The sequence below is a fragment of the Mixophyes fleayi genome, chromosome 8, assembly GCF_038048845.1.
Source record: "Mixophyes fleayi isolate aMixFle1 chromosome 8, aMixFle1.hap1, whole genome shotgun sequence".
Taxonomy (NCBI): domain Eukaryota; kingdom Metazoa; phylum Chordata; class Amphibia; order Anura; family Limnodynastidae; genus Mixophyes; species Mixophyes fleayi.
The window spans coordinates 131,246,285-131,273,982 of NC_134409.1; the positions used below are offsets into that span (position 1 = coordinate 131,246,285).

A 27,698-nucleotide genomic window follows, 5' to 3' on the forward strand; every position below is an offset into this window, starting at 1 on the left:
GTCACAGGTTAGCCATTACTGTTATAGAGGTTACTCAACTGTCTGGTGGTCACATTGAATGGAATTTCGGGATAGACTTTGTTTTAACCTCATCCTTTTATCAAGGTTCTAAATCTGGTCTATCCTGTCTGTTGGTTTACTGACGGCCTGAAAGATATGCTCTGTTTTCGTGTATTTAGCAAAGCTTAACAGAACATATCATAGGCTGTGACTGGTGCCTGCTATATGTGCAATATTATCTTTTTGTTTCCTAAAATGAAAATGTTTTAATATTTTGTGGATGCAATTTTTTTTATATATATATTTGGATTTTAATTAATGGGTTAAGGGTACTGAATAAAAAAAATACAAAAAATGGGAGGCTAGGGGTACAGATCTTGAATGGATATTAAAGACCTACGTCATAAATCAGTATAGAGGGAAGTACAGTAACTGAACGGAGAAGACGTATAATAAATGTAAAAAGCATCAATGATAGTGGCTATGGGGAGGGTAGAGAGGGCGAGGACCAGGGGCTATGGACCAGGAACCATTTCAGCAGCATTTAATGCAGGGTGCAGCCAACTACAGTCTGGACACTGCCAAAATAAATAACATTGGAAGGTAAAGGAAGAGTCTAGACCAGGTCTGGTTAACCTGTGGTTCTCCTGGTGTTGTGAAACTACAACCCCCAGCATGCTTTGCCAGTAGATATCCAGCCAATAGCTGGCAGGGCATGCTGGGACTTGTAGTTTCACAACAGCTGGAGAGCCCCAGGTTGGTCTAGAAGATGAACCATTAAGCAGGAAAGGGCCAGGACAATGTGTCATTAAATTAGCTACAAGCACATACTTACCAACACTTTACAAATATCTCTCTGCCAAAACTGCACATAAAGCATATAACAGCCTAGAGGGACATTCAGCAATAGCCCTGATACTAAGAATAGATTGTAATAAATACATTAAATATATAAAGAGGAGGTGTGATGCTTTCTGCAAAACAGGGACAACATTTCCAGGGTGACATCCGGGCAGTTACCCAGAGGGAGGTAGATGGGGTAGACAGTCTCTGGATGTGTGTGGTACTACAAGTCCCAGGCTGCCCTGCCAGACAGCGCAGTGAGTTAGTTACAAAGGGTCACACGTGCGGCGGCGCCAGGAGATGAAGTCACCCGGGGGTGGCGCCCGGGTGCCCTTTAAATCCCAGCAGCGCCGGGCGGGCTGGTCTCTTGTCACTGCGGGAGGAGGAGGAGGGAGACCTCGTGTCCTGCAGATGGCTGATTACCTGATCAGCGGGGGGACCTGCTATGTCCCGGATGATGGGCTCGCAGCACAGCAGCTCTTCGGGGCCGGAGATGGACTCACCTACAAGTGAGTGTGACCCTGAGTGCCCCTTACTCCATCCCCCTGGGCTCAGGCCGAGCAAAGGGTTAAATCCATGTCCCTGCTGGGCTGGCCTAGCACCCCCGGGTTATAGCGCCCCCTAGGTGTGGTGGTCATGTTAGACCCAGCAAGAGCTGTGATGGTACCACAAGTCCCAGGCTGCCCAGGCAGTCTCTGGGATTTGTAGTTCCACACTTGGAGTCAGATTGGGGGTCAACCCCCAGTCATCTCCCCTACATAATCAATAGCTCATGGGCTGGGGGGCATCTGCCCCATAGTGGGCTACATTGTGCTGGGTCACTGGGCCACCTTCATTTTTTTAACTTTAAAATAGCCTACTGAATTGAATCTGGCCCCCTTGGCCACAGTTTGCCAGCTCTCCACTATCCATATTAATGTGTGTCTGGCTCCATATATTATATATTATTATTAATGATTCCTATAGTTGGGTCAAGGGAAAGACTTTAAATAAAACCAGAAACAACTTTTTTTTTTTTTAAGCTCAAAACACAGTATAATCATCAGTCCCACAGGTCAGTGTATCTGGTTTAGATGGTTCTAATAACCAATAGGTGTCCTCCTACAGAATTGGGAATAGGTCGGCAGTGTAATCCTTATGATGTAAGGGAGGATCCCTCTAATATATGTATCACGTTGTAATTTATGTATTCTGGAAAGAACCCTGGATTAGAAAGATTTAGGGGTATATTTACTAAACTGGGTTTGAAAAAGTGGAGATGTTGCCTATAGCAACCTATCAGATTATAGCTGTCGTTTTGTGGAATGTACTAAATAAATGATAATTATATTGTGATTGGTTGCTATAGGCAACATCTCCACTTTTTCAAACTCGCAGTTTAGTAAATTTACCCCTTAAACTACTTTCTCTATCCCATTGTTGACAGATAAATGTCCCCAGAAATAGTTTAACCAGAGTTCATGTTGGCCTGTAGTCTTGTTCAACACTTATTCTTCCTTTTTTATAAGAAGTTGTCACTTATTAGGTCACTTTATAATTGTTGCCCACTGTTCGTTTAGAACCTGTGTTGCAGACTATAGATGTACCGAGACTTGCTCTTAAAAGAAGAGAAATACTACTGTGCAATTTGTGATTATTTAGAATACAGTCCATAGAGGGACATTGTCCTAGATCAAATCAAAACAAAAAATAGTGTTTGGTAAATGATGTCTCTGGTAGACAATACTAGTAGCCGGCTTGGAGTGTGTCCTAACCCTCTGGTTCCCCAAAATTACAAGTTATGTGCTGGCAGTACACTTGTAGACGCTGTCTTGTGACTTCTAGTCTGACTATCGCTTTAAATTGGTTATTGTTGGCAATTATGGCAACAAGATGCCTCCTTTCTGATAGAGTGACGCAGTTAGTTCAGAATTCAAAATCTGTAGGATGCTTGGGGTGTAGAACCTGGTTTTAGTATTGGCAAAGATTGGGTGCAGTCTGATCTTCCCTACAACATCCCAACAAGAAATTGGGGTTTGTAAAGTTGAGGCCCATAACCACCGTTTTGTATTACCATGTTTTAGTTTTCTGTTCATCCGTGTGGGGCGGTAGTCATTATCCTGTAGCTAATCAGATAATTGGAATGTTCACAGCAGCACAAAGTATTTCAGAAGATGAGTGCTGATCATGTGGGAGCCCGTCCATTCATGTGATTGTCATTGAGGATAGGGCTCCATGTGACGGGGGCAGTGACATGATGTGAGGAGTGGAATGGAGGCAGCAGGAAGCCACAGACTGAGAGATATATAGCAGAATGAGCAGGGTCCCCCAGCAGCATAGAGTATATCGGGAGATTAGTGATGTGTTAGTGAGGACAGGGCTGCATGTGACAGGGGCAGTGACATGATGTGAGGAGGGGAATGGAGGCAGCAGGAAGCCACAGACTGAGAGATATATAGCAGAAGGAGCAGGGTCCCCCAGCAGCATAGAGTATATCGGGAGATTAGTGATGTGTTAGTGAGGACAGGGCATGGTGTGAGGAGGGGAATGGAGGCAGCAAGAAGCCATACACAAAGTTATATAGTGGAAGGAGCAGAAGTTCAGAGTTGTGATGTTTCCTGTCACACTGATTGTGGTGTCAAACGAATCTTCATATGAAATAAAGTTCTACTTATTTAATCAGGTTTCCTACATTTACCGTGGAAACCGTATGTAAATAGTTCTTGTTGTTGCTGTGACTCCGCGTGCTCCCTCCTGGCAGAAACAATATACCGCCTTTCGCTGCCCTGTGTTTATCTTTCAGAGTAACTTGAATCCACACGTGTTGCATGATTCCATGTAACCTCTGTATTTTTATGTGCACTAAAAACAACAACGCCATGACACAAACTCTAAACTTGTCCTTCCAGGGAGTTATCATTGTGTTTTTATTTTGAGCGCCCCTCTGGCAGAACGAATAGTCCCCGTTGTCTGGTCACATTATATAGATATTCCCCTTGTAGGAGAGAGACTCTGTGCATGGCTCACGTTGCATTTACACTGCAGCATCTGCAGTAATGGGAGACGTAGCTGAAGCTGCAGCCATTTTCTTGTAGTCTTCAGGTCACTGATACTGTAGTCTTGATTTGCTTGTATTAATTTATGATGTAGTCTAATAGGGAATCTACAAAGTCATGACACCTTAGTCTTTCCCCAATATATACATTCCATAGGACTCTGGGAATTGGACCCATATTGGGGGGGGGCTAGAAATACGGCCTTAATATTGCAATTTTTGTATCTGTAGACTAATGAGACATTGAGGCTCATATGATTATTTAAATCTGCCTTTGAATATATAATTTTGCTTTGCGTCTTTGGTCTGGTAATCAATGTAATACAGCTAAGTGACACAGGAGGAGATATGGAGCTGATCTATATCTCCCATAGAATCTTATTGTCCTCACAAGTCACGAGAACCACGCTGGTCCATGTGTCTGGCATCCTTCTGTGCTGCATTAAATCCAATGTTTCAGAAATTAGGGTAATTAGCCTCGAGGTGGTTTATTTAGATGCTAAGGATTAAAGACAAGTCTTGTGAATGCCTAATACAGATTAATGAATGTTAGATTTGTGCAAATCTACTATCCAAACACGGTATATTACATGCCTAGAAAATTGTTTAAAATTGGTTTTGGACAAGATACCTTTATGAAGTATGCGGAATAGAAGAGTTTACAGGGTTTTATGTGTGAGATGGAGGAATGATGATAACGTCTAGAGAACAGTTTATTGTTGTTTTTGTACTAAAGTATTTTCGGAATTACATATACTGTATCTGTCTACTTTTGTATCATGACTATTTTTTATTTGTCGCCGGGAGATCTCAGTTTGAATTTTTGTCTCTGTTATTTTGGTGCAAATGTCGTGGTTTTAGTGCAAGAAATATTATACATTGCAACTTGGTTCATTGCTGCAACTCAATGGGCCGTTATTGATGGCTCCTAGTTTCTGTTAATTTTTTTTTCTTTAAAAAATTGAAATGTAGTGTTTGGCGCTAGATGTATAGGTGCTTTATTGCCCCTTTATTATGGCATTTGATGGCTCTGTCTTTGTGTACTTACACCCTTTATTCAGTTTTATACATTCCTCCCCTTTTTTTTTTCCATTGTGTACCCCACTTTTTACTGCTTTTTTTTTTTTTTTTTTTTTTTTTTAGCGTATAAAGAAATCAGAGGGGCTGTTAAACATTTACAGAATAAGGGGTTATTAGGTTACACACGTCATACATAAGTAGTATGTGAGCCGAGAGACCATAAAATACAAGCGTTGCTAATACACCATGAAATGTCGTAGAGTGGAGAAGAATGGATACCTTATCCCTGGCACTGAGGATATAAATGTATTCACTGTCCCTAAGACTGCTGTGTTTAGGTAATTCATAAGTCTACAACATCCAAAATTTTATATATATATATATATATATATATATATATATATATATATATATATATATATATATATATATATAAATAATTTCGTATGTATTACATTCTATTTACATTGTGTTGTGCAGATGGATAAAAGGCTGTCTGTAATGCACTATAATGGGATTACTGACAGGAAGTCTGCTGTGCGCATAGGTAAACATTCCCCCACTCTCATGATCATAACTTCTCTCAAACACTGTGACTTTAGATACACTCCAGAAAGTTTTACTTGTATACTTCTGACTGTTAGAGGTTCTTTTATGGAACGCAGTTTGTATTTAAGGGGTTTTTTTTGGTCCTTTAAGTGGACCGTCTGTCTCTGGCACCTGGAGGATGTGGGTCTGTGTAATGATGACATTTTGTTTACATGCAGAAATAATTCCTATGCAGTGCACACGTGATCGCTGAACTGTACAAGTGTCCTGTAAATTATATTGTTAGAATTAGACAGATGTGACCTCAAATTAGTATTTATTACTAATGTTCTACCGTTAAAAATTTTACAAAGTTGTGTGTTTTTGGGGGTTTTTTTTGGGTTTTTTTTTTATTTTTTTATTTTTTTTACCTCAGACCTGTAAAATGAATAATGATCACTAAGTTTTGGCAACCCTTGGTCCTAGATATTTTGGGGTCTCTCCCAGCTGTTACCTCCAATATTGATAGATGGGACTTGCTCAGGTATCTGTAATATGACAACCTCGTACGTTTAAGCTAAATACTTATGCATTGTAGGACCCCCTGTATCAAATAATTGTTTTGCATACACTGTAAATGCAGCGTTTGGAAACGATACACAATTACTAAACTGTTGTTCAGAAAAATAAAATGTATTTTTTTTTTATTTTTTTTTTTATTTTTAAATGTTTCTGACCTTTTCGGATGCCGAAACAAGATCAACTTTATATTTTTAGAGGTAAACAGACAATAATGGCCGGCGTGTCTAGTGTAAGACCATATTAACGGCTTTATTTCTGTAATTAACAGCGACTTCCTTATTCTTCCTGGGTACATCGACTTCACAGCGGATCAAGTGGTGAGTAACTGGTACATTTATATTCCCCTGCTGGGAACACGTCGTCCAACGTTTCTGTCTAATGTTTAACCCCTTGTGTGTCTTGGGGGGGTCTACGCTGACGGTCGCCGTTTGGCCTGCTTTATTTTAAATGGCCGAGGAGGATTTATGTTGAGATATCTCCCTTGTATTTCTGATTTAATAATCGCCGGTCTGTGATTTCAGGATCTCACCTCTGCCCTTACCAAGAAAATAACGCTAAAAACACCACTGGTTTCCTCCCCGATGGATACTGTGACTGAAGCCAACATGGCGATTGCAATGGCGGTAAGAAATACGCGACATTTGTTTTTGGACTTGTGTCGTTATACTTGGACCTTTTCGTGTTTTTAAAGCATCTCGTCTCCTCCCCCTGTGTCTTCCAGCTGACCGGTGGCATCGGTATAATGCACCACAACTGTACGCCTGAATTTCAAGCCAACGAAGTGCGCAAGGTTAAAGTGAGTGTCTGCCCCTCCGTTACTATGGTTACTGGTGATTTTGGGGAGCGGGGGGTAACCCAATTTTACTTCAGTGATATTTACCAAATAATGGGTGGTAGCATACTTAAAGGAGGTATAACCTCAAATTCTCTTTAATTGTGTCTTGCCCATAGTAATGTATTGTATAATTCCAGTTTTAGGTTGTGCCCTCTGTGCAGGCTGTGATCAAGCCTGTGGACTTATATATACTACTTATTTGCCTGCTCCATGCCATATTAGGTCCTTTCTCTGGATCACGCCACACTTCCAGTGACATCATCGTGCCTTAATGATGTCACACATTCTTTGCTGCTAAGCCCCCTAGCTACTGTAACCTAAAGGGATTATCACACCTCAAAAAGATTAACATATGACAAAAAGGGTTCTGAAGAAGAGGAGGCAAACAACGGAACTGTGCCAAATGCTGAGCTTTGCAGGCAGGCTTAAATGCACCATTGGATAAATAAAGTCCTGTAACTAAAATGTATATTTATATATAATTATGGCTTAATATTTAAATTACTGGGGCTAAAAGGATTGTCTACTTCAGGGGGTATTCTAGCTATTTAACCTCTCTTCCAGGTAACGTGGGGCGTGAGGGGAGGAGTATGAGGTAATGTGGACTGACCCGTGTAATGTTGGTTTCTTTCACCAACAGAAATATGAACAGGGATTCATCACCGATCCTGTAGTGCTGAGCCCCACACACAGAGTACGAGACGTGTTTGAGGCCAAAGCGCGTCACGGATTCTGCGGCATTCCTATCACGCACAACGGAAAGATGGGCAGCAAGCTGGTGGGAATCATTTCATCCAGAGATATAGACTTTCTTAAAGACGAGGAACACGATCTGCCCCTGAGTGAAGTACGTATTGTGTCTGTGTGTTTTACCTTCTAGAACATCCCTGGCCAACCTGTGGCTGCCCAGGTGTTGTGAAACTAAAATTCCCAGCATGCTTTGCCAGTAGATGGCTGTCGGGGCATGCTGAGACTTGTGGTCCATTAATTGTAGTTGATACGTGGTTATGTTGCTGAGTGGACGACATTGCATCCACGGGATAGTAATAAAATCCGACCACGTGGCTTTCTGTGGGGCTATCTCTGATTTGTTCTTATTTGAGCACACACCTTCTAAACAGAACCAGTTGTAGGCTGCCATTTTATGGGTGGAACTAATATTCATGAGGCATGCAGTGAATCGATTGGCTGCTCACCAGTATTGGTTCAGTGCAGACTCTTACTGTCTCCTCTGGGTATAAACATTAAATATACTTTTTTTTAATTAACAATATTAAAGCAAAACGTGTAATATTTATACAATTGTTTATTTATTTTTGTGTTTGTTTTGGTTTTTATAAACAGATCATGACCAAACGTGAAGATCTTGTGGTTGCCCCGGCTGGAGTTAATTTAAAAGAAGCCAATGAGATTCTGCAGAGAAGTAAAAAAGGTAATTACGAGTCGTCCTATTCAGTATTTACAAGTAATGATATTTAAGTGACGTCCTATCTGATGGCTCCCAGACCGAGTTCCGATCCACGACGTTTCGTTTCAGGGAAACTACCGATCGTTAATCAGGACGATGAGCTGGTGGCCATTATTGCGCGTACGGATTTGAAGAAGAACAGGGATTACCCGCTAGCGTCCAAAGATGCCAAGAAGCAGCTGCTGTGCGGAGCGGCCATCGGCACCCACGAGGATGATAAATATCGTCTCGATCTCCTCATCCAGGCCGGAGTGGACGCGGTGGTCCTGGTGCGTCTTGTGAAACACAAAATGTCTCAAAATCATTTTTTTTTTTTTTTTTTTTAAATAATCATTTTCTATTGACAAACTGATAAATTAGAGCAGTATGTGAAAATCTGTTTCGTCTCTGAGTAATATACCTCTGGTCATCATCATTATCATTTATTTATATACGTATTCCGTAGCACTTTACAATTGGGGACAAACACAGTAAACTAATAAACAAACTGCGTAAAGCAGACAAAGAGGTGAGAGCGCCCTGCTCGCAAGCTTACAATCTATGGGACTATGGGAGTATGATACATGAGGTTAAGTCTACATTTTGCATTTCGGTCCAGCCAGACTGTAAAGGTAAAAGTGACTCATAAGCTAAATGATCCTGTCACACAACAATGTTGGTCAAGGGGTAGTTGTCTTGTGTGAAATTGTGTAACGGGTGGTAATAGGGTAATGTAGTGAGGTTAAGAGGGTGGTTGAGGAATATTATAAGCTTGTCTGAAGAGGTGGGTTTTCAGAGAACGCTTGAAAGTTTCTAGATCAGGGGAGAGAATTCCATAGAATGGATGCAGCCCAAATAAAGCCCTGTAACCGGGAATGGGAGGATGTAATGAGGGTGATGAGAGACGCAGATCTTGTGCAGAACGGAGTTGCTGAGTTGGGTCATAAAGACGAGGGCAGATTTAACAGGCACAAGTCAAATTCTGTGTGACTAAAATGACCCTTCTACGTTCTAGGATTCCTCTCAAGGAAACTCCATTTATCAGATCAATATGATCAAGTACATTAAGGAGAAGTATCCGGAGCTCCAGGTCATCGCCGGGAATGGTAAATATGTAGATAAATAACTTTGTGCTGTAGAAAATCTAATTTGTTGGGTTACAGTGTGGACACGTGAAGTCTGATTTAATGTCCTTTTACACGTGAGATGTGATGTAATAAACTTGTACAAGCAGAACCAGCGCTGTAACCTATAGCGACCAATCGGGTCGGATTCACTAGGCGGCCTAGGACTGGTTGCTGTAGGGTTCATTGCACCTGTCCTGGCGAAGAGACGTCGCTCCTGTCCACAGCGTCCTCCGTATCCTGCATTTATTTGTAATATAACTATATTTGTTTAAAGAGTTAGATATTTAACATTGTAACTTTATTCACTACAAGCCACTGTTATCGTCCATCTTGGGGCTCCCTGCAGTATCTTTGTTGGGTGACTGACAGGAAGTGTGATGTGCATAGAAAAATAACGTCCTCCCACGGTTGTGTCTATCATGAGGGGTAGAGGGGATAAAAAATGCAAATTTATCTGTGTTCTTTCCCGTTTATCTAAAGATTATAGTTTCGTTATTTTACTACAGTGTCATTATCTGTCTCTGTACACTGCACTAGTACAAATATTTAACTTTTGATCAGACGGGCGCGATCTCCGCGGCCTTGGGTTACCCCGTGATCAGAGCTGGATATATTTAGCTCTGATAACCGCTCAGATATACACAGTGAATGGCGCTACCAGTATTATGGGTTACACTGTCCTATATAACAAGGGTCCTCTCTCATGCACTCGTGTGCGGAGCCATTCCTGGGGGAAGCGTGTTGCGTGTTTATAAATAGCCGGCTGGCACATTCATTAATGTGACAGCCGGAATGTAATGCTGTCCGGGGTGACTGGCAGGAACATGTGATGTCCTGGAGGGGACGGGATCACTCAGAACTATCTTTATCATGTGGCAGGGGGGAGATCTCCCTTTTAAGTCACATGTGTAAAAGATCAAAGTCATCAGTTTATGTGGGATAATCTGCCCCCTACTGTAAGTCCTAAATATAGTCACTGAGGAGCCCTCTGAACATATACTTATTATACGGCTCACTGAATTCACACTAACTGAATAGTCCTAGTCATATATTAATTAATAAAAACAAAACAGAACAAAACTTTTTCTTAAAATACAGATTCAAACTGAAGCACAGACTCACAAAGGCCGTGACACACACACACACACACACACACACACACACACACACAGACTCACAAAGGCCGTGACTGACACACACACACACAGACTCACAAAGGCCGTGACTGACACATACACACACACACACAGACTCACAAAGGCCGTGACTGACACACACACACACACACACACACACACACACACACAGACTCACAAAGGCCGTGACTGACACACACACACACAGACTCACAAAGGCCGTGACTGACACATACACACACACACACAGACTCACAAAGGCCGTGACTGACACACACACACACACACACACACACACACACACACACACACAGACTCACAAAGGCCGTGACTGACACACACACACACACAGACTCACAAAGGCCGTGACTGACACACACACACACACACAGACTCACAAAGGCCGTGACTGACACACACACACACAGACTCACAAAGGCCGTGACTGACACACACACACAGACTCACAAAGGCCGTGACTGACACACACACACACACACACACACACACAGACTCACAAAGGCCGTGACTGACACACACACAGACTCACAAAGGCCGTGACTGACACACACACACAGACTCACAAAGGCCGTGACTGACACACACACACACACACACACACACACACACACACACACACAAAGGCCGTGACTGACACACACACACACAGACTCACAAAGGCCGTGACTGACACACAGACTCACAAAGGCTGTGACTGACACAGACTCACAATAACACAGAATGACGATGATAAAAAAAAATGTTGTTTGTGCTCACAGAAATTCTGATTTAATTTTGTTCCAGTGGTGACGGCCGCGCAGGCGAAGAACCTGATTGACGCCGGAGCTGACGCTCTAAGAGTGGGAATGGGTAGCGGGTCTATCTGCATAACACAAGAAGGTAATGTTACAGCCGATCATTACATTGGTTATAATTGGAGCCGTGTAGCCGGGAGTGACGACCACATCCATGAACGTACTGACCGCTGGGCTGGGATCATGGAAGGATGGGGGGGGTAACAAATGAGTAGCAGACAGGGGGCATTATTATGGCGACATAAAGGAGGGTGCATGTAGTCCTTTCAGATTTTGTGGAACTACAAGTCTCATCATACCCATTAGCCAAAGGCTGACTAGACATGCTGACTCTTGTAGTTCCCCAAGGTAGAGGGACACCGAATGCCAAACCCTGTGTTAGGGTGGTGGCAGGACCTCTTCCTAAAAATGTGAGGCTTCACTTTAGAGTATGTGTATATTTTGTAGTCCTCTTGTATACAGCACACAATAAAAGGTTTACTGGATAAGCCTCAATTAAAGGGTAACTCTAACTACACATCAGAACCCCACTATTGAATATTGCAGGCTTAAATACTTTGTTTTCCTTTGGGATTTCATTAAAATGTTGCCTCTTTGGCTGTAACTATTGGAATGCTGGGAAAACGCGTGGTCACGTGGAACAGGAAGTGATGCGTTGGGGGAGGGTGGTGGTTGCCAAGGTTACAAGTTGTCTTTTATTTTTTATTTCTATTTATTTATTTTTTTAACCTCTAATTTTGTTCTTCCTTTCAATGTGTGAATGTAGTTGACTGTTCATCTGTAGCTAAATTCCCCAATCTGCGATAAATTCCGCCCATCCAACTTATTGTGGACCTGTCATTTCCACACGATGGAGGTAATTTTTTCCACAAAATGGCTCCCGCCGCGCTCGCGTGGTCTACGCAGCGCACGTCAAGGGGCGCGTCTATCCTCCACTCTCGGGAGACATATCTGCAATCTAGGTGCGAGCTTAGGTGTGCAGTGAGGTGAAAGCTCTCATGAGGTGAAAAGGTCACTTAAAAGTTGTGCACTACACAGAGAGCGTTTTGAGCTTTATAAATGACCTCCAATGGAGGCAGCCATTTTGTTGGCTGAAGTACTAGTCCTGAGCATTGTAGCCTCTCGATACGCTAGAAAGCAGTAAATATATGTCCGGCCTTATGAATATGATTTGTGCAAGGCCATAACTAAGTGATGTCGCTGGTTCCTGGCAGGCTGGTCGGTTTGTGTCTAGCTGATTGGTTCATCCCACAAAATGGCTTCCTCCGCTCTGTGTAGGTGACAGGTCCTCATTACATAATACTGCTGCTCAGATGTCCCCAGCTTGCATAAAAAAACACCATTTAATATCATTTGTCACCGTCCTCTATGGAAACTTTCTTTGTATGAAGACGCTGCTGCTGAATGAATTTATTCTGTTTGTTTTTCTATTTAGCTGCACCCAAGATCCCTCCAGACCTAAAGTCTCACAGCCCCAAATGCCCCTCTATTGTGACAGGCACTTATAGTAAGTCACAGGTTTGTCTGGCCTGAGCCCCGAGGCGGCGCCCTGCTTGACTGATTGGTAGTTTTAGTTGCACTTGGGGTTTTGCGGCTTTGGGGAACTGGCTGAACAACGGTCATTACAAAAGCAGGGTTCTATATGTGTATATACAGACTTTTAAAGAACCTTTTTCTAAAGCAGAGTTGTTGCGGTTTTTGTAACAAAAAAATTATTTACAGTATTTGCATTCCTTCCTTTTGCAGTAAAGCACTAAGAAAAGAAAAATATATCTTTAGCTCCCTGTGTATTGGTGCATAATGCAGCCTCTCAAACCTCTGTTTTCCCCAAGATTAATTCTGTTCCAGAGTTTCCTGCAATCCCCTGAACCCTGCTTTTTGGGAAGTATTTGCACCATCCTATCTCCCTTGCCCTCCTGTTTGGGACTTCCTGTGACACTTGGGGATATATTTACTAAACTGTGGGTTTGTAAAGTGGAGATGTTGCCTATAGCAACCAATCAGATTTAAGTTATTTATTTAGTACATTCTACAAAATGATATCTAGAATCTGATTGGTTGCTGTAGGCAACAACTCCACTTTTTCAAACCCACAGTTTAGTAAATATACTCCTGACACTTCCTAATAGTTTAGGGGACGGGTTGGGGCATTGACCACTGCTTTGTGAGCCTGCTTATCTCGGAGCACGGAAATCCCAGATAATGTCCATCACCATTTTTCCTTCTGTTCCTGTTTGAGGATTATATTGCAATGTTCTTGCACTTGAATTACTAATCCTGCATGTGTTCAGAGGACTCGTACAGTAAAATAATTCAAGAATCTTCTCCATTGTTCCTTCCTGTTAATGTTGTGCAGTTACACCTACTCGAGGCACTGGGCCCGATTCATTAAGGAAAGTTAAGCAAAAAAAATTGAGCAAGTTTTCTTACTCAAGTTTTCTGGACAAAACCATGTTGCAATGCAAGGGGTGCAAATTAGTTTATTATTTTGCACATAAGTTAGATACTGGCTGTTTTTTCATGTAGCGCACAAATACTTGATCATCATCATTTATTTATATAGCGCCACTAATTCCGCAGCGCTGTACAGAGAACTCATTCACATCAGTCCCTGCCCCATTGGAGCTTACAGTCTAAATTCCCTAATATAGACACACACACACACATAGACATACAGACAAGGGTCAATTTTTGATAGCAGCCAATTAACCTACCAGTATGTTTTTGGAATTTGGGAGGAAACTGGAGCACCCGGAGGAAACCCACGCAAACACAGGGAGAACATACAAACTCCTCACATATAAGGCCATGGTTGGGAATTGAACTCATGACCCCAGTGCTGTGAGGCACAAGTGCTAACCACTAGGCCACTGTGCTGCCCCAAAAACTTGATAGCTTATTTGTACACTGAAATGTAAAGTTGATCTAGGACATGTCCTACCCCAACTATAAATTTGCCATTGCATTTTAAACTCACCTCCCCCTCCAATGCAACATGGTTTTGCCTTACTTTCCTTAATGAATCGGGCCGATAATGTTACCATGAACGATATTACTGACAAGGAGTTTTATAATTAGCAAGAGCAACACTGCCACCTGCAGGTGACTGGCAGTATTGTAATTTTTGTTGTTGACTATTCTAATTTTTTATTTGACACAATCCCCCTTTACGTCTCCAGTTCATTTAATTACTGAGTGTAGCCCGCGAGGAGCGGAGACATTAGTAACGGCCCCATCTTGTGTCCTTACTGCAGTGCTGGCGTGCGGCAGACCTCAGGCTACGGCGGTGTACAAAGTTTCTGAATACGCGAGAAGGTTTGGCGTCCCTGTGATTGCGGATGGCGGGATTCAGACGGTCGGACATATCGCGAAGGCTCTGTCCCTCGGGGCCTCTACAGGTAAATAACAGGTTTTTAATTCATCAGAAGCGGCGATCCGCAATACCGCAATGTAATGGCAACAGGTGGTAAATGCTTAAAATGTTGCATGGGGAAAATAGTCTTCTTATAATGTTTATAAGACCTGCTAAGTTGTAGTTGAGTGTAGTTGGGAAGTTGATATTTGCACTTTGACCTCTGGCAGGATGGAGTTAAATGAGACCATGGGGTAGAGAGGCTTTCTAGCCCTGTCCTCGCTTGGTTTACCTTCTACCTCTGACCGCTGTTTGTTCCTTTGGCTCCTACTCCTTATCCCCACTTCCCGTAGGAGTCCCCCAGGACTCTGTCCTAAGCCCCCTGCTCGTCTCTTTGTAGACCACCTCCGTGGGTGAACTCACCAACTCCTTTGGCCTCCAGTATAATCTCTATGCTGACGATACCCCAATCTACCTCTCCTCTCCTGTCCGTTTCCCCCTTACCTCCTGTTTCAGCTGTCCTGCGGTCTCTCTGCTATTTCCTCCTGGATGACCCAACGTTTTTTTAATCTCAACTTGGCCAAAACCGAAGTTATTGTCTTCCCTCCCTCAAGAGCTCCCTTCTTACCTCTGCTGACAATACCACAATCTCCTCTCTGCCCCAAGTCTGCTGCCTGGGTGTCGTCCTTGACTCCTCCTTCATCTCCCCATATCCAATCCTGTCGCTTCCATCTCGGCAACTTCTCTCTCAGGATGCCAAAAAACTCATCCATTCTCTGATCAATTCTCACCTTGATTACTACCTTCTCTTGTCTGGACGCCCCCAACAAGACTGAACTTCCTCTCTCGCTCCACATCCGCCTCCCCTTTCCCTACGGAATCCTCTTCAAACGCCTCACCCTCACGGACAAGGTCCTCTCCAACTCCACTGCTCCCTACATCTCCACCCTCCGCTCCATACACATTCCCGCTCGCGCCTTCAGGCCAGCCAGTGACCGTTGCCTTCCCACTGGTAACCATATCCTAGTCCCACATCCAACATGTCTCCCCTAACCTGTATAGATTTAAACACTCCCTTAGAACCTACCATCCTAGTGCTTAACGACCCCTCTGCCCTTTTTATCACCTCTCTTCATATACCTCATTCTAAGCTCTTTGTGTTACCCACTCTTATTTGTATCCTTCCATCTCTTTAATAGTTCCACTTACACTGATTCACCTCTGTGTCACTGTTTGTTTTCCCCTTTAGATTGTAAGCTCCCGCGAGCAAGTCCCCCTTCCCTCCTCGTTATCGTTGCTCTCTGCACTCCTGCTATATTTTGCACCTCCTCCCTGGTCTCAACATACCTTAATCACTGGCTCTGATTCTGTTAGATGCATCCATGCTCCTGGGCACAGGTTCAGCTTGCCCCAAGTAATTCCTGGCTCCTTTCCCTTCTAGTTATAGTGATTTTAGGATACACCTTGCACCTTATGGCCCTTTATGTATCGATTTAGCTGTGTTGTGTATTGCACTGCAATGTGTTAATTGTATTGTCCTGTAACACCATGTAGTTTTGTTGTATGCTCTGTGTACAGCTCTGCACAACCTTTGTGTCTCCCTATAAAAAATAATTATCATTTTATCAGACTTCTAAAAAGGAAAAATGGAGGTGTTGCCTATAGCAACCAATCAGATTCTAGCTATCATTTATCTCCTGCATTCTAGAACATGATAGCTAGATTCTGATTGGTTGCTATGTGCAACATCAAACCTTCTAAAAAGGAAAAGTTGAGAAGTCTACCCCTATGCCTCTTGTGATTTATACATTGTATTAATCTGGCATTCTTATAGATTAAAATAAAGATGGCCACTTTCACTGTAGCGAGATGAATGGAAAATAACCTTTGCAATTTTTTAAATCTGTCCACTTTTATAAACTTTTTATGCCATTTTAAGGTAGTTAAGATTAATGTGTAGTGTAATTAAATTTGAAGTATTTATAACGATTTACGTGGACTCCCATTTAATGTAACCACACAGTCTTACGGTGTCCGAGACCTTAACCAACCCCGTATTTTGGTTGCAGTCATGATGGGGTCGTTGTTGGCAGCGACCACAGAAGCGCCAGGCGAATATTTCTTCTCTGACGGCATCCGGCTAAAGAAATACCGTGGCATGGGTTCTCTGGATGCCATGGACAAGAATGTCAGCAGCCAGAAGAGATATTTCAGGTGAGGTTTAGGTCCAGAATCTTGTATACAGCGCTGAGACCAATGGAAGCAGCCTCTATCGCTGGCTGTACAACAGCGTCCTCTGCAGGATGCTGGATGTCTGTTCCTCATTCTTACGTTTCTCTCTTCAGCGAGGCGGATAAAATTAAAGTGGCTCAGGGGGTGTCTGGCGCGGTACAAGACAAGGGATCTATACACAAGTTTATTCCCTATTTGATAGCTGGAATCCAACACTCCTGCCAGGATATAGGCGCAAAGAGCTTAATGCAAGTCAGGTAAGTGATGAATAGACTAAGTTTATATATACACAAATTAGTTTCCTATAAAGGACTTTGTTAGATACCAGTCATGGCAATATCTGGTCTGTGCTGCTCGATAACTTGAGCGTTGATATCTTCTGCCTAGTGTAAGTGTAATCTGAAAAAGCCGAAGGTAAGATCTAGCAGGTGACCTTCATTCTGCCCCCAAATACAGAGAACAATGTTTTTAGACTGATCAGAAGTTTTCAAGAAAACTTACATGATTCAGATAAAATAATCTGGATTCTAAGACTACGTTCCTGGGTGTAATCTCAGTATATGGCTCTGATACAGGATTGTAGGGGTGCTATGGCCAACTAATCACACTGCCATCCACCCCTTCAAATATCTCCCAGGATCTCTTAATTGATAAGGGATTTGAGCATCAGACAGACAATCCCCCTAATGTTCTTATACATGTGCTGCTTCCATGTATCCAAAGTGCAGTCAGAATACAGCTCTAAATAGGGAACTACAGAGACGAGCTGTTTGTACGCACCAGTGTTCAATGATAAACCCCCCCAAAAAACACAACAATGCAGGAGAAAATCTCCCTGTACTAATTCATCACTTGGGGGTATATTTACTAAACTGGGGTTTGAAAAAGTGGAGATGTTGCCAATAGCAACCAATCAGATTCTTTTTTTGTAGAATGTACTAAATAAATAACTAGAATCTGATTGGTTGCTATTGGCAACATCTCCACTTTTTCAAACCCGCAGTTTAGTAAATATACCCCAATGTGTTGAAGTCAGCTTGTCTCTATTAGGATCAATGTTCCCTATTTAGAAGTGTGTTCTGGCTGTATTTCACTGAGGTCTCAGATAGGTGTAAAATGGGGTTTAGTAAGAACCATTAGTGGCAAATACTCTATAACACAATAGAGAGTCGGTGGGAGACTCACTGTCTGTTGGATGGGGATGAAGTGTAAGCGTCTGGTTTCTTATAGGGCGATGATGTATTCTGGCGAGCTGAAGTTTGAGAAGAGGACCATGTCTGCGCAGGTGGAAGGAGGGGTCCACGGACTACACTCGTAAGTCTCCTATTTCATGTCTAACCCCATAATATTCTCAGCTGCTGCATTATGGGGTTTTTACTATCCTATAGGAAAGGAAAGACGGTGGTTTCTTATCATCCTAAACAGATTCCAAGACCAGAGATGTAACATTAATGCCTATCCTTTTTCTATACACTTATCTTGAGTTTACATTTTTAGGTTGATCAACTGTTTATACCAGTGTTTCCCAAACCCAGTCCTCAGGGAGCCCCAACAGTGCAGGTTTTCCGTATCTCCTTGCTGGAGCACAGGTGTAATCATTACTGACTGACACATTGTAACAGATCCACAGGTGGTCCTAATTATGTCACATGTGATCCAGAAAACCTGCACTGTTTGGGAGCCCTGAGGACTGGGTTTGGGAAACCCTGGTTTATACGGTATCTAAATTAAAAAAATAAAAATAAATGGCCTTCATCCTTGTGAACTGCACAGTATTGCACGTCTATCTGTGTAATACATATACCACCAGGAAGTCTGTCCATTATCCAGTACCAGGGGGATAGTCACTATTTCACTTTTTTCTTCTAGGTACGAGAAGAGACTCTTTTAACCGCGCCAACACTCTGCACCCGCTGCCGTGTACAGAACGAAGCTGCATTGCATGTCTTGTGTGTGTAGATGGTCACGCCAGCCTTGTCCTCATCAGAAGGGATTCTGGGTAACGGGGCCGTACATACATAATACTAACCACTACTGAAACTAGCGTTTTACAATAAAAATCTAAAACCTTCTGTGTTTCTTTATTGAACATCAACCGTGAGAAACTCAGTCTGATTTCATGAATTTTTTTATATAAATAAATTATACAGTTCTTATTTTTGGTAACACAGAGCTGTCGGATATGCCTTGTAAAGCTGGTGAGCAAGAAATACTTAGCGTCGAGTTACCGGAACATTAACGGAAGGCGGAGCTGTAGCGGTAGATGACAGGTCCAGACCGCTGGCGTACAACGGAAACCGTTCAGTGGTCGGCTCGATGTCCAGTGTATCCGCTCCTGGTGTCCTGCGCGTAGGGGACCAGACAGCGATAGCACAAACCAATCTAATCTGTGCAAGCGTCTAATCGGTGTTGATTGGAATTAGCGCAGCTGCTGCCATTCGTCTCTCGTTGACCATAAAGTTGAAAGTGGCGCAAGCGTTGGGCTGTGGGGCATAGAGAGAAGTCACGTTACCAATCTATCAAAATATGGTGTACTGGATACTGATGGAGAAATACGAAAGGGGATTATTTAATAAAACAGAGTAATATACTATAATCTATAGCAACCCATTAAATTCTAACTCAATTTTCTAGGGCAGCGAGAAAATAAAAGCAACTGTGTGATTGCTTGTTACAGCCACTAATGCACCATATTAAGAAATACTTCTCCAAATGTTCTTAGGAGGTGTTTATAGGGGAGGCGGGGGGGGGGGGGGGGTGGGGGGGGGGTGTGGGGGGGGGGGGGTGTGTGAGGTCACGTTCTCATGGATGTTGGTTTAAGACACAAAAGAGCCGATTCCATTGTGCTTAGGCGACGTGCATTTAGGAATATTATCTTTAAGAGCTTTATAATTGCAGAACGTTAAATACTGACCGTGTCCTGCACCTCCACGGCCACCCCCTTCTTTCTCATCAGCCTCAGGATGGCGGGATCCAGTCTCTCAACGCGGTCGCCTGTGCCCAGCACCAGGATTTCTGTCATAAGAAACAACACTGATTCTACGTATACCGAGCACAGTCCTTGTGAGATTATACAGAACACTAAAGGGGGAGATTTAGCAAACATTCTAAAAGTGGAGCTGTTGCCCGTAGCAACCAATCAGATCTGGAATAAAATAGGATGGAGTCATAAAAGATGATATTTCCTGCATGGTCCTTTGTCATTGTGGTGGGAGGAACTGGTGTTTAGTCTTGAAGTAGGAGAAGGAAGTTATACTATGTACAAACCTTTACTATAAAAGTGGGGGAGCCTGAAGACGTTTAAAAATATCTGCTGGAATGACTTTTCCAGGGTTTTGGGCTGGGAATGGGAGAGAAACCCCAGGAAACCTGCTGCACAGGCACTTAGGAAAATATCCTCCAATGTGTTAATGCAGCCAACGTTGGCCAAGCCTTAATCACCCACCCACCCATACATACATACATCTAACAGGCCCCAGTCAGAATTTAGACTGAAAGTGTCTAAATGGTCTAAAACATAGTCAGAGGTTAATGGACAACATTGCAGTACAGTCCCTCGACCAACGGTCATCGGTATCTCTGAACAATAACGACCAGAATATCGCACCGACTGCAGCTACCATAGTGCTCAGTCCAACCATCGGACGTTCAGAGAGAGATGGGGAAATACCAATAAAACATTCATTTAGACATATTGCAGATTATATAGACATCACCTATAGTCCTTAAAGGGGGACTCTACCTTAAGCAAAGGGCTGCAAATTGGAACACAACAAATAAACTAATGCCTGTGCATTGGACACAACATATCTGCTGTATAGATACAGTTGTATCTTGTGCAAAGAAACAACTGTCTGGAAAACCATGGTGCTATAGGCAGAGTTCCCCTTTAAGTATCTGTTGCAAAAGTAAAACAATGAAGTTACCTATTTTGGGGACCAGTAAGTAGAACAAGGATAAACTTTCAACCGAGATGTCTTTATAGGAGCCCACCTAGAAACAGAACAACACAATATGAATGTTGGTGCTCGCTTATCTGTAACAAAGTTTACATACTTAATTTTATCACAACCCTCAAATGATTTCAGTAAATTTGCTTTCAATTTATCGTTGGGCGCTGGAGCGGTCCTCAGACTTCTACATCCTCACGTGATGCAGAAGTCGTCTACCTCCGTTCTGAGAAGATCGGGAGCAGTGTGAGTTTCCAGTGGAAAAAGTGGAGATGTTGCCTATAGCAACCAATCAGATTCTAGTTATGTATTTAGTACATTCTACAGAATGACAGCTAGAAGCCGATTGGTTGCTATAGGCAACATCTCCACTTTTTCCACTGGAAACACAGCTTGATACTTTTACCCCCCCTAGGAGTTTTGTTTTCCCTTCCTAGGATTTAACGCAATTACAGTTTGTGAAAAGTTGAACTCTATGGATCCACGACTTATTTCATCCTTACTGACATAACACTTTTACAAAGAGGTGATAGGTTCTCTTTTAAATTATTTGTAAACTCCTTTTATACTTAAAATGTAATCTCTATTGTTCATACAATTTTCTTTAATATTACTTTTTTTTGGGAGGGAGAGAAATTCAATTCTAAAGATTCAGAAATATATATATATATATATTTTTTTTTAAACTTGCATAACATTTTTGTTCCATAAAGTAGTAGTAATATATACACTAACTTAATAACTGTCTATATTTTATTCCAGATTTATATAATAACTCACATTATGTTTAAGTGAACACTTCAAGGGGAAATTGTCAATACTGCAGCTTCTAAGCAAGGGAACAGACAATGGTTTAGATCAGTGTTGGCTAACCTGTGACACTCCAGGTGTTGTGAAACTACAAGTCCCAGCATGCTTTGCCAATATATAGAGCAGCTTATTGCTGGAAGGGTATGCTGGGACTTGTAGTTTCACAACACCCGGAGTGTCACAGGTTAGCCAACACTGGTTTAGACTGAAGTATCAGAGTATTTGATCCATTCTGATTAACGGGATGACACAGGACGTGTTGGACAGATCAGATCACTAGATAACCAGCGGTTCCAGACTCACGTTCCAGTGCAGGATACTCCGCGGGATCACAGCGCAGGGTCCGATGACTCGGTCTCTGTTGATGATAAAACCATGGCGGTTGTAGCTCTCGATATACATCATCTCCGAGGAGTCTCTCTCCAGCCGCGTCACCGTGGTCTTCTCATAGAGTTCGTCACCTGTCGGGGACAAGCGATGGGACCTGTTCTGTTGCCTACAAGCAGAATAAAGTCATATTAAACAGGAATTCCACGTTCAGACACAATGAAGTCTGTTCAGCAATAGCTCCTCGCTGTTTACTCTTAAACCGCACCCGTCTCCTATTCACAGTAGAGGAAGCCGTGAATTCACTAGGAACCAGCGACATAACTTTGTGCCCCAGCGTTATCACTAGTTCCTAGTTATCCGATAGGCTAAAGACTGGTTCCACCCCAAAATAAAATGTCTGCCTCCACTGTGACTAAGCCGCAGGTACAAAAGTCATAATAATAGATTAATTGGCTTCTGACTAAACTGGACTGTGTGTTGGTAGATAAATTAGATTGTAAGCTCCATTTAATGGGCTCCAACACTTTCAGATTAGTGGGCTGCATGGTGGCACAGTGGTCAGCATTGCTGCCTCAAAGCGCTGTGTTTGTGTTAGGGAATTTAGATTGTAAGCTCCAATGGGGCAGGGATTGATGTGAATGGTTCAATATTCTCAGTACAGTCCTACGTAATATGGTGGCATTATAAAAATAAGATAATATATTGTTAACTTAATACCTTATATTTGCTAAGAATGACATTCCCAGATTTCCTTCATGCACTGTACATATCACACTAATGCATAAATTATACTGTATCAGTTTCCCTTTGATCTCACACATCTCCGCTCTGACTTACCATGCGTGCGCAGTTACTGCGGGCCCACCCTTTGTCCAGCGTGTAGCTGCTGTGCGCAGGACAGGAAGGCCGCGTGCGACTAACGGAATCATGGAGACAGCCGGATGGAATCCTGTAGAAACACAACATTCCGTCATTCCACAACCAACCATATTACACAGTAAGGTTACAGCGCTGCAAACACGGTCATCACTCTCATTGTTCAGAGGAGCAAAACCTGTGGACGTGGATCATAACTGGTGTCCCAGAATCTGTTTTAGGCCCCCCCCCCAATACATTCTATTGGGGTCCCATGAAAATAGCAGCACCTCTAACAATATTTGAATACACTATCCAGGAACAAGGCTCTTGGGCTACTGCCTCGGTGTACTCTCTAAACACCCCACAATGGGGCATCTAGACAGAGAGGATAATACATCTCACAACGAGGGGTGAAACCCTGATATGAAAGATGACAGGTCTCTGAATAGATAAATTAAACTGGTGCCAGGTTATCAACCCTAAAACACCACCCAGCCCCCAACATCACAGGATTGCAGCAAATAATATAGTTCATTTGAAGTACAGAAAAGGTCCCATTGCAACCATCCACTACACTAACCCACTTTGTAAAAAAATAAATATATATATATATATGATTTTAAACAAAGGAAATTTAGTCGCCCACGTCTATAATGGGGGAAAGGGGTGTTGAACTGGGAGGGCAATTTGGATGTCTGGGACTATGGTGCGGAGCACAACACATACAGATGTCAGGATGCAGAATAAAAGCAGAGGATTGCACCCTGCATACAGAAGAGGAACGGCATGCTGAAGGTGGAGAAAAATTGATGGGCTTGTTTGCTGTAAATATTGCTGCATTAACGTGAATGGATGTACATAGTAAGGATAAAAAAAATAAAAAGATACACCCATCAAGTTCGACATTTCCTACATTGTAATAAATAAATAGATGATTGTAATGGTGTCCTGTTACATGCATTTTTTTTGCATATGCTTTTCAAATTCTGCAACACAAGTGCATTAAAACGTTCTTATGTGAACACATCCATAGACAATGTGGTGTTGTTGTTTTGGGTTTTTTCACACACTATAGAAACATCTGAAAACCACAAATCTGTAACAACTGGGACAGTGGGATAGCCGGTAACTATGTATTCTACTGAGGACATCATGGGACCCAACCTGCGACTGTGCCTCAGTGGAAGCAGCCACTCTGTACCTCATGCCTCAGTGAGGTCACTAGCTCCTAGTGCAGTGTTGGCTAACCTGTGACACTCCAGGTGTTGTGAAACTACAAGTCCCAGCATACCCTTCCAGCAACAAGCTGCTATATATTGGCAAAGCATGCTGGGACTTGTAGTTTCACAACACATGGAGTGTCACAGGTTAGCCAACTGACAGGCTACACTCTTATGAAAACTGGTTCTGCCCACAACATACCTCCAGTGTGCAGGGCTTGGATACCCTCTCATGCTACTAGTGCCTATGCCAGCAGGAATATACCACAATGCAATGCAGCCCAGCTACTGAGCTACATGCCAAGCGCACACGTGCAATAAAGCTTGCAATCTAATGATGAATGTTAACATTAACCAGGCACAGCTCATGCATTTAATGTGCATTAATTCAGAAAGAACCTGGAGTGAAAAGAACACCACATACAGCTGATACATAACACACTGTGTGATGCTGAAGGGTTCTCACCTACCTAGGACAGTGACAGGAACATACTGAGCCTAGCAGACACTTTGTCCTTGTACACACAGCATGGCAGCCAGGACCTGATATTTACCATAGAGAGCGGCTACTATAGACAATCCCTCCAACATCAGCCAACTCATATCGCCCTCGTGTGGTCAGGAGGCGCACAGCCTGTGCTAAAAGTCAGCCCAGTATTTTGTATACAGTGCAATGTAAAACAAAAATAAAATATATTCAGTAACAATGTTATTTTCTTTCCTGTTTTATTATGTATATTGTTTTCTTAAAGCAGTATAATATTATTTTTAGATTCATTTTGTATTATTTATATTATTTTCTTGCAAATATTGACCATATCTGTCTATACACTTTTCTATATCTTGAATCTCACAGTTCCTAAAGATCTGAGTGACATTTCCAATGTTTCAGATACGTACATTTTGTAGACAGAAAACTGGATTTATTTTACTGCTCTTGGGGGAAAAAAAATGCAGATTTTAAATAAATTCTGTCTCTGCAAATAATTTCTTACAGGAAGTGTATTCTTTTTGGCTTTTACCTTGGCTTGCAGGACTAGGAACAGGACTGGTAGCTTTAATTGTGCAGTGATTAGGTCGGGTGACGTCTCTCATATTTACATGATATAATAATAATTTACATGTCAACCAGCATTGGGACATATGATATATCACATTATTTTCAACCCTGGTCACCCCTCCAGTGTGTAACTCCAGCCCTATAACCTGTTTAGTCATATTCAAGTTATGTTTCAGTCATGTAGGTACATCAAAGATCAGTGATAAATTGTCAGTTCCTTCTACACTGTATGACACACTTACTGTGTTGCAGGACAGGCTTGTGTAGACCGTTGTGTGATGTGGTCTTTGTTTCGTCACTATTTATGTGAGATTTATTGTTTGAACCTATGTCAATGGAAAAAAACAGTTACAAAGTGGTCATCTATCAGCAGTGGCTTTAAGGCAGTGGTCAGGGAACAGGGGTAAATTACCCCAAATGGGGTAAAAATTTAATTCCTGGGGGTAATGCTGCCGATTCACACGCTGTCAGTTGGATTGTAGACCCCTTTAAATGTGAAATTTCTGTTGTACCAGAAGAGCCTCAAAGGTTGGCAGAGTCACTTCTTGAGCCTCGATGCAATAATGAAGCACGTATTGCATTTGAAAACAAAGCAGATCTGTCATATTTTTGGATGTCAACAGCTGCAAAGGCATCAAAATTGCACATGAGAAGGCAGTCAAAAAGTTGCTGCCTTTTGCAACAACCTACCTTTGCGAACAAGGATTTTCCACTCTAACGAACATAAAAACAAAGCAGAGAAATCGATTGGACGCTGAAGACTGTATCCACATTGCTCTGACATCAAAATGCCCCAATCCTGATGCTCTTGTATCAAAATTGAAGCAACACCATTTCTCCAAAACCTGAAGTTTTGAAATTGAAGCTTTCAAAGAAATATTGAATAGATTCAATACAATTTTGAATTCCAATAATTAATAATATATGATTTCCTTCCTTTCAAATCAAGGGGGTAACGTCGGCGTATCTAAATATATTTGGGGGTAAAAAAGTTCCCTGACCCCTGCTTTAAGGGGAAATTTCACCTAAATTTACAATTAAAAGTAAAGTTTAATTTTTACTTTTTCATATAAAGGCAACAGTTAAAATCATAGAAATTATAATAAGACACACAAAAGGTTACATAGCTGCGCAAATTGCTGCCCACAGTGCACCTATGATACTGTGACGATATGCATTGCGCCCAATTATATGAGAAGCACCTCAAGATGGCTGCATCAGTGGGGGGGGAGGGTCTAGACCGTTCATTTCAATGGCTCATTCATTTCATTGGGGTGTGCACTACATGCAACAATCCCACTGAAATGAATGGGCCATTGAAATGAATGGAATAAGTTCTGTACATGCACAGATGTTTAATTTTTTTCTCACTCATTTTACTGGTTTTGAGCCAAAATTCAGTGTCTGAAACCAGAGAGTTTATTTTTATTAATTTACTATGACATTGTTTCATACATTACTCTGCTCTATACCCCAACACTGCAGAAATCAAACATCTCAGTGACTTTGCGAGGTCTGGGGATTTTTTCCTTGGGGGTTTGAAATACTAGTGACGGTCTATGGCCATCGCCCTTTAATAGATGTGGTTATTTAAAAGTCGTTACACAAATGACTAAATAAGTGACTATTTAAATCACTGTTTATGAAATAGTGCTTTATTAGATTCACCCAAAATGTATTGTGATTTTTTTGCAACTTTGCCAGGAAGCCTTAGTTTTATATATGTGTTACAGCTTCCTATTACTATCTACGGAAAAATAAAGTTGCATTGTTTTGTTTAATGAACCACACAGCTTCCCTGATCTGTGCAAGTAAAACAGATACATTGTATAAAATAATTACCTTTTTGTTTTCTGTAAAGCAGACATAGATCACTTCATAAAACCACATTGATGCCTTTACAGAATTGACAAAAGGGTTTGTCTGTCTGTGCTAAAAACTTAGAGATTTTAAAGTTAGGTTGAGTACACAGTACAGAATTTTCCAACCAATTTGTTATCTACAACGATTTTAACAACAACGATTTTTAAACCACAACCTAAAAAAAAAAGGCCCAATCATCATGCCGATTCATGTGTACATGCAATACAGGTTTTGAATCATTTACCCTCAGATCTGTGCTCTTCAACAGTCGTAACCATCGGCTGAAAAGTTTGTGACTCTGTAAACTGTATGGAGATCCTGTTCGTTAGTGCGTACACACTGCAGGATTGGAAGGACGTCGTTCTATCACTGAACAAGATTTATGGCTCTGCTGAACAATCAAATCAAACGATGATCTGTGCTTTGGTACAATAATCGTTCATCGTCTAAGTGTACAGAGTGATGCAATTTAGGGGCGAACGGTCGTTTGATAGACCCGATACTTGGCTGAAAACATGTACAAAGCCTAACCCCCTACTGCTCCCTCCCTGTTACTACTAGACCCTCCCCCCTTCCAACTAGACCCTCCCCCTTCCTACTGCTCCCTCCCCCTTCCAACTAGACCCTCCCCCTAACTATTCAACACCTTTTTATTT

At 42.1% G+C, this 27,698-nt stretch overlaps 2 protein-coding genes across 4 annotated transcripts in view; one reads left to right on the top strand and one right to left on the bottom strand.

Annotated features, from left to right (window-relative positions):
• The first annotated feature begins 1,173 nt into the window (after positions 1–1,173).
• Positions 1,174–19,022, top strand: IMPDH2 (inosine monophosphate dehydrogenase 2). 2 transcript variants are annotated; one of them, XM_075183574.1, is made up of 15 exons: positions 1,174–1,352; positions 6,276–6,324; positions 6,529–6,630; positions 6,729–6,803; positions 7,483–7,689; positions 8,187–8,274; positions 8,380–8,579; positions 9,305–9,395; positions 11,357–11,452; positions 12,803–12,874; positions 14,622–14,765; positions 16,789–16,933; positions 17,065–17,208; positions 18,182–18,265; positions 18,821–19,022. In XM_075183574.1, exons 1-15 carry the CDS (start codon positions 1,255–1,257, stop codon positions 18,840–18,842), a joined length of 1,617 nt encoding a protein of 538 aa, XP_075039675.1. In that variant the 5' UTR covers positions 1,174–1,254; the 3' UTR covers positions 18,843–19,022. The 2 variants fall into 2 exon arrangements, with proteins under 2 accessions (XP_075039675.1, XP_075039676.1); XM_075183575.1 differs by lacking the exon at positions 12,803–12,874 and having other exon boundaries at positions 1,177–1,352.
• Positions 19,023–19,061: 39 nt separating this feature from the next.
• NDUFAF3 (NADH:ubiquinone oxidoreductase complex assembly factor 3) overlaps positions 19,062–27,698 on the bottom strand; it is a 44,299-nt gene continuing 35,662 nt past the window's right edge. Inside the window, exons 1-6 of one of the 2 annotated variants that reach the window (XM_075183579.1) lie at positions 24,590–24,695; positions 22,879–22,990; positions 22,015–22,207; positions 20,878–20,944; positions 19,866–19,966; positions 19,062–19,434 (exon numbers count right to left, since the gene is read on the bottom strand). In XM_075183579.1, coding sequence (XP_075039680.1) covers positions 19,351–19,434; positions 19,866–19,966; positions 20,878–20,944; positions 22,015–22,207; positions 22,879–22,970 — 537 coding nt within the window. In that variant the 5' untranslated portion in view covers positions 22,971–22,990; positions 24,590–24,695 and the 3' untranslated portion in view covers positions 19,062–19,350. Of the gene's footprint in view, positions 19,435–19,865; positions 19,967–20,877; positions 20,945–22,014; positions 22,208–22,878; positions 22,991–24,589; positions 24,696–27,698 lie in introns of those variants that run through there. The other variant, XM_075183580.1, reaches the window with a different exon arrangement.

Bases quoted from the DNA above. Each gene is read 5' to 3' on its own strand.
- IMPDH2 (XM_075183574.1), top strand. From the start codon at position 1,255: ATGGCTGATTACCTGATCAGCGGGGGGACCTGCTATGTCCCGGATGAT. The intron at 9,396-11,356 runs GTAAATATGTAG...ATTTTGTTCCAG, and splicing joins CCAGGTCATCGCCGGGAATG to TGGTGACGGCCGCGCAGGCG. The intron at 17,209-18,181 runs GTAAGTGATGAA...GGTTTCTTATAG, and splicing joins AAGAGCTTAATGCAAGTCAG to GGCGATGATGTATTCTGGCG.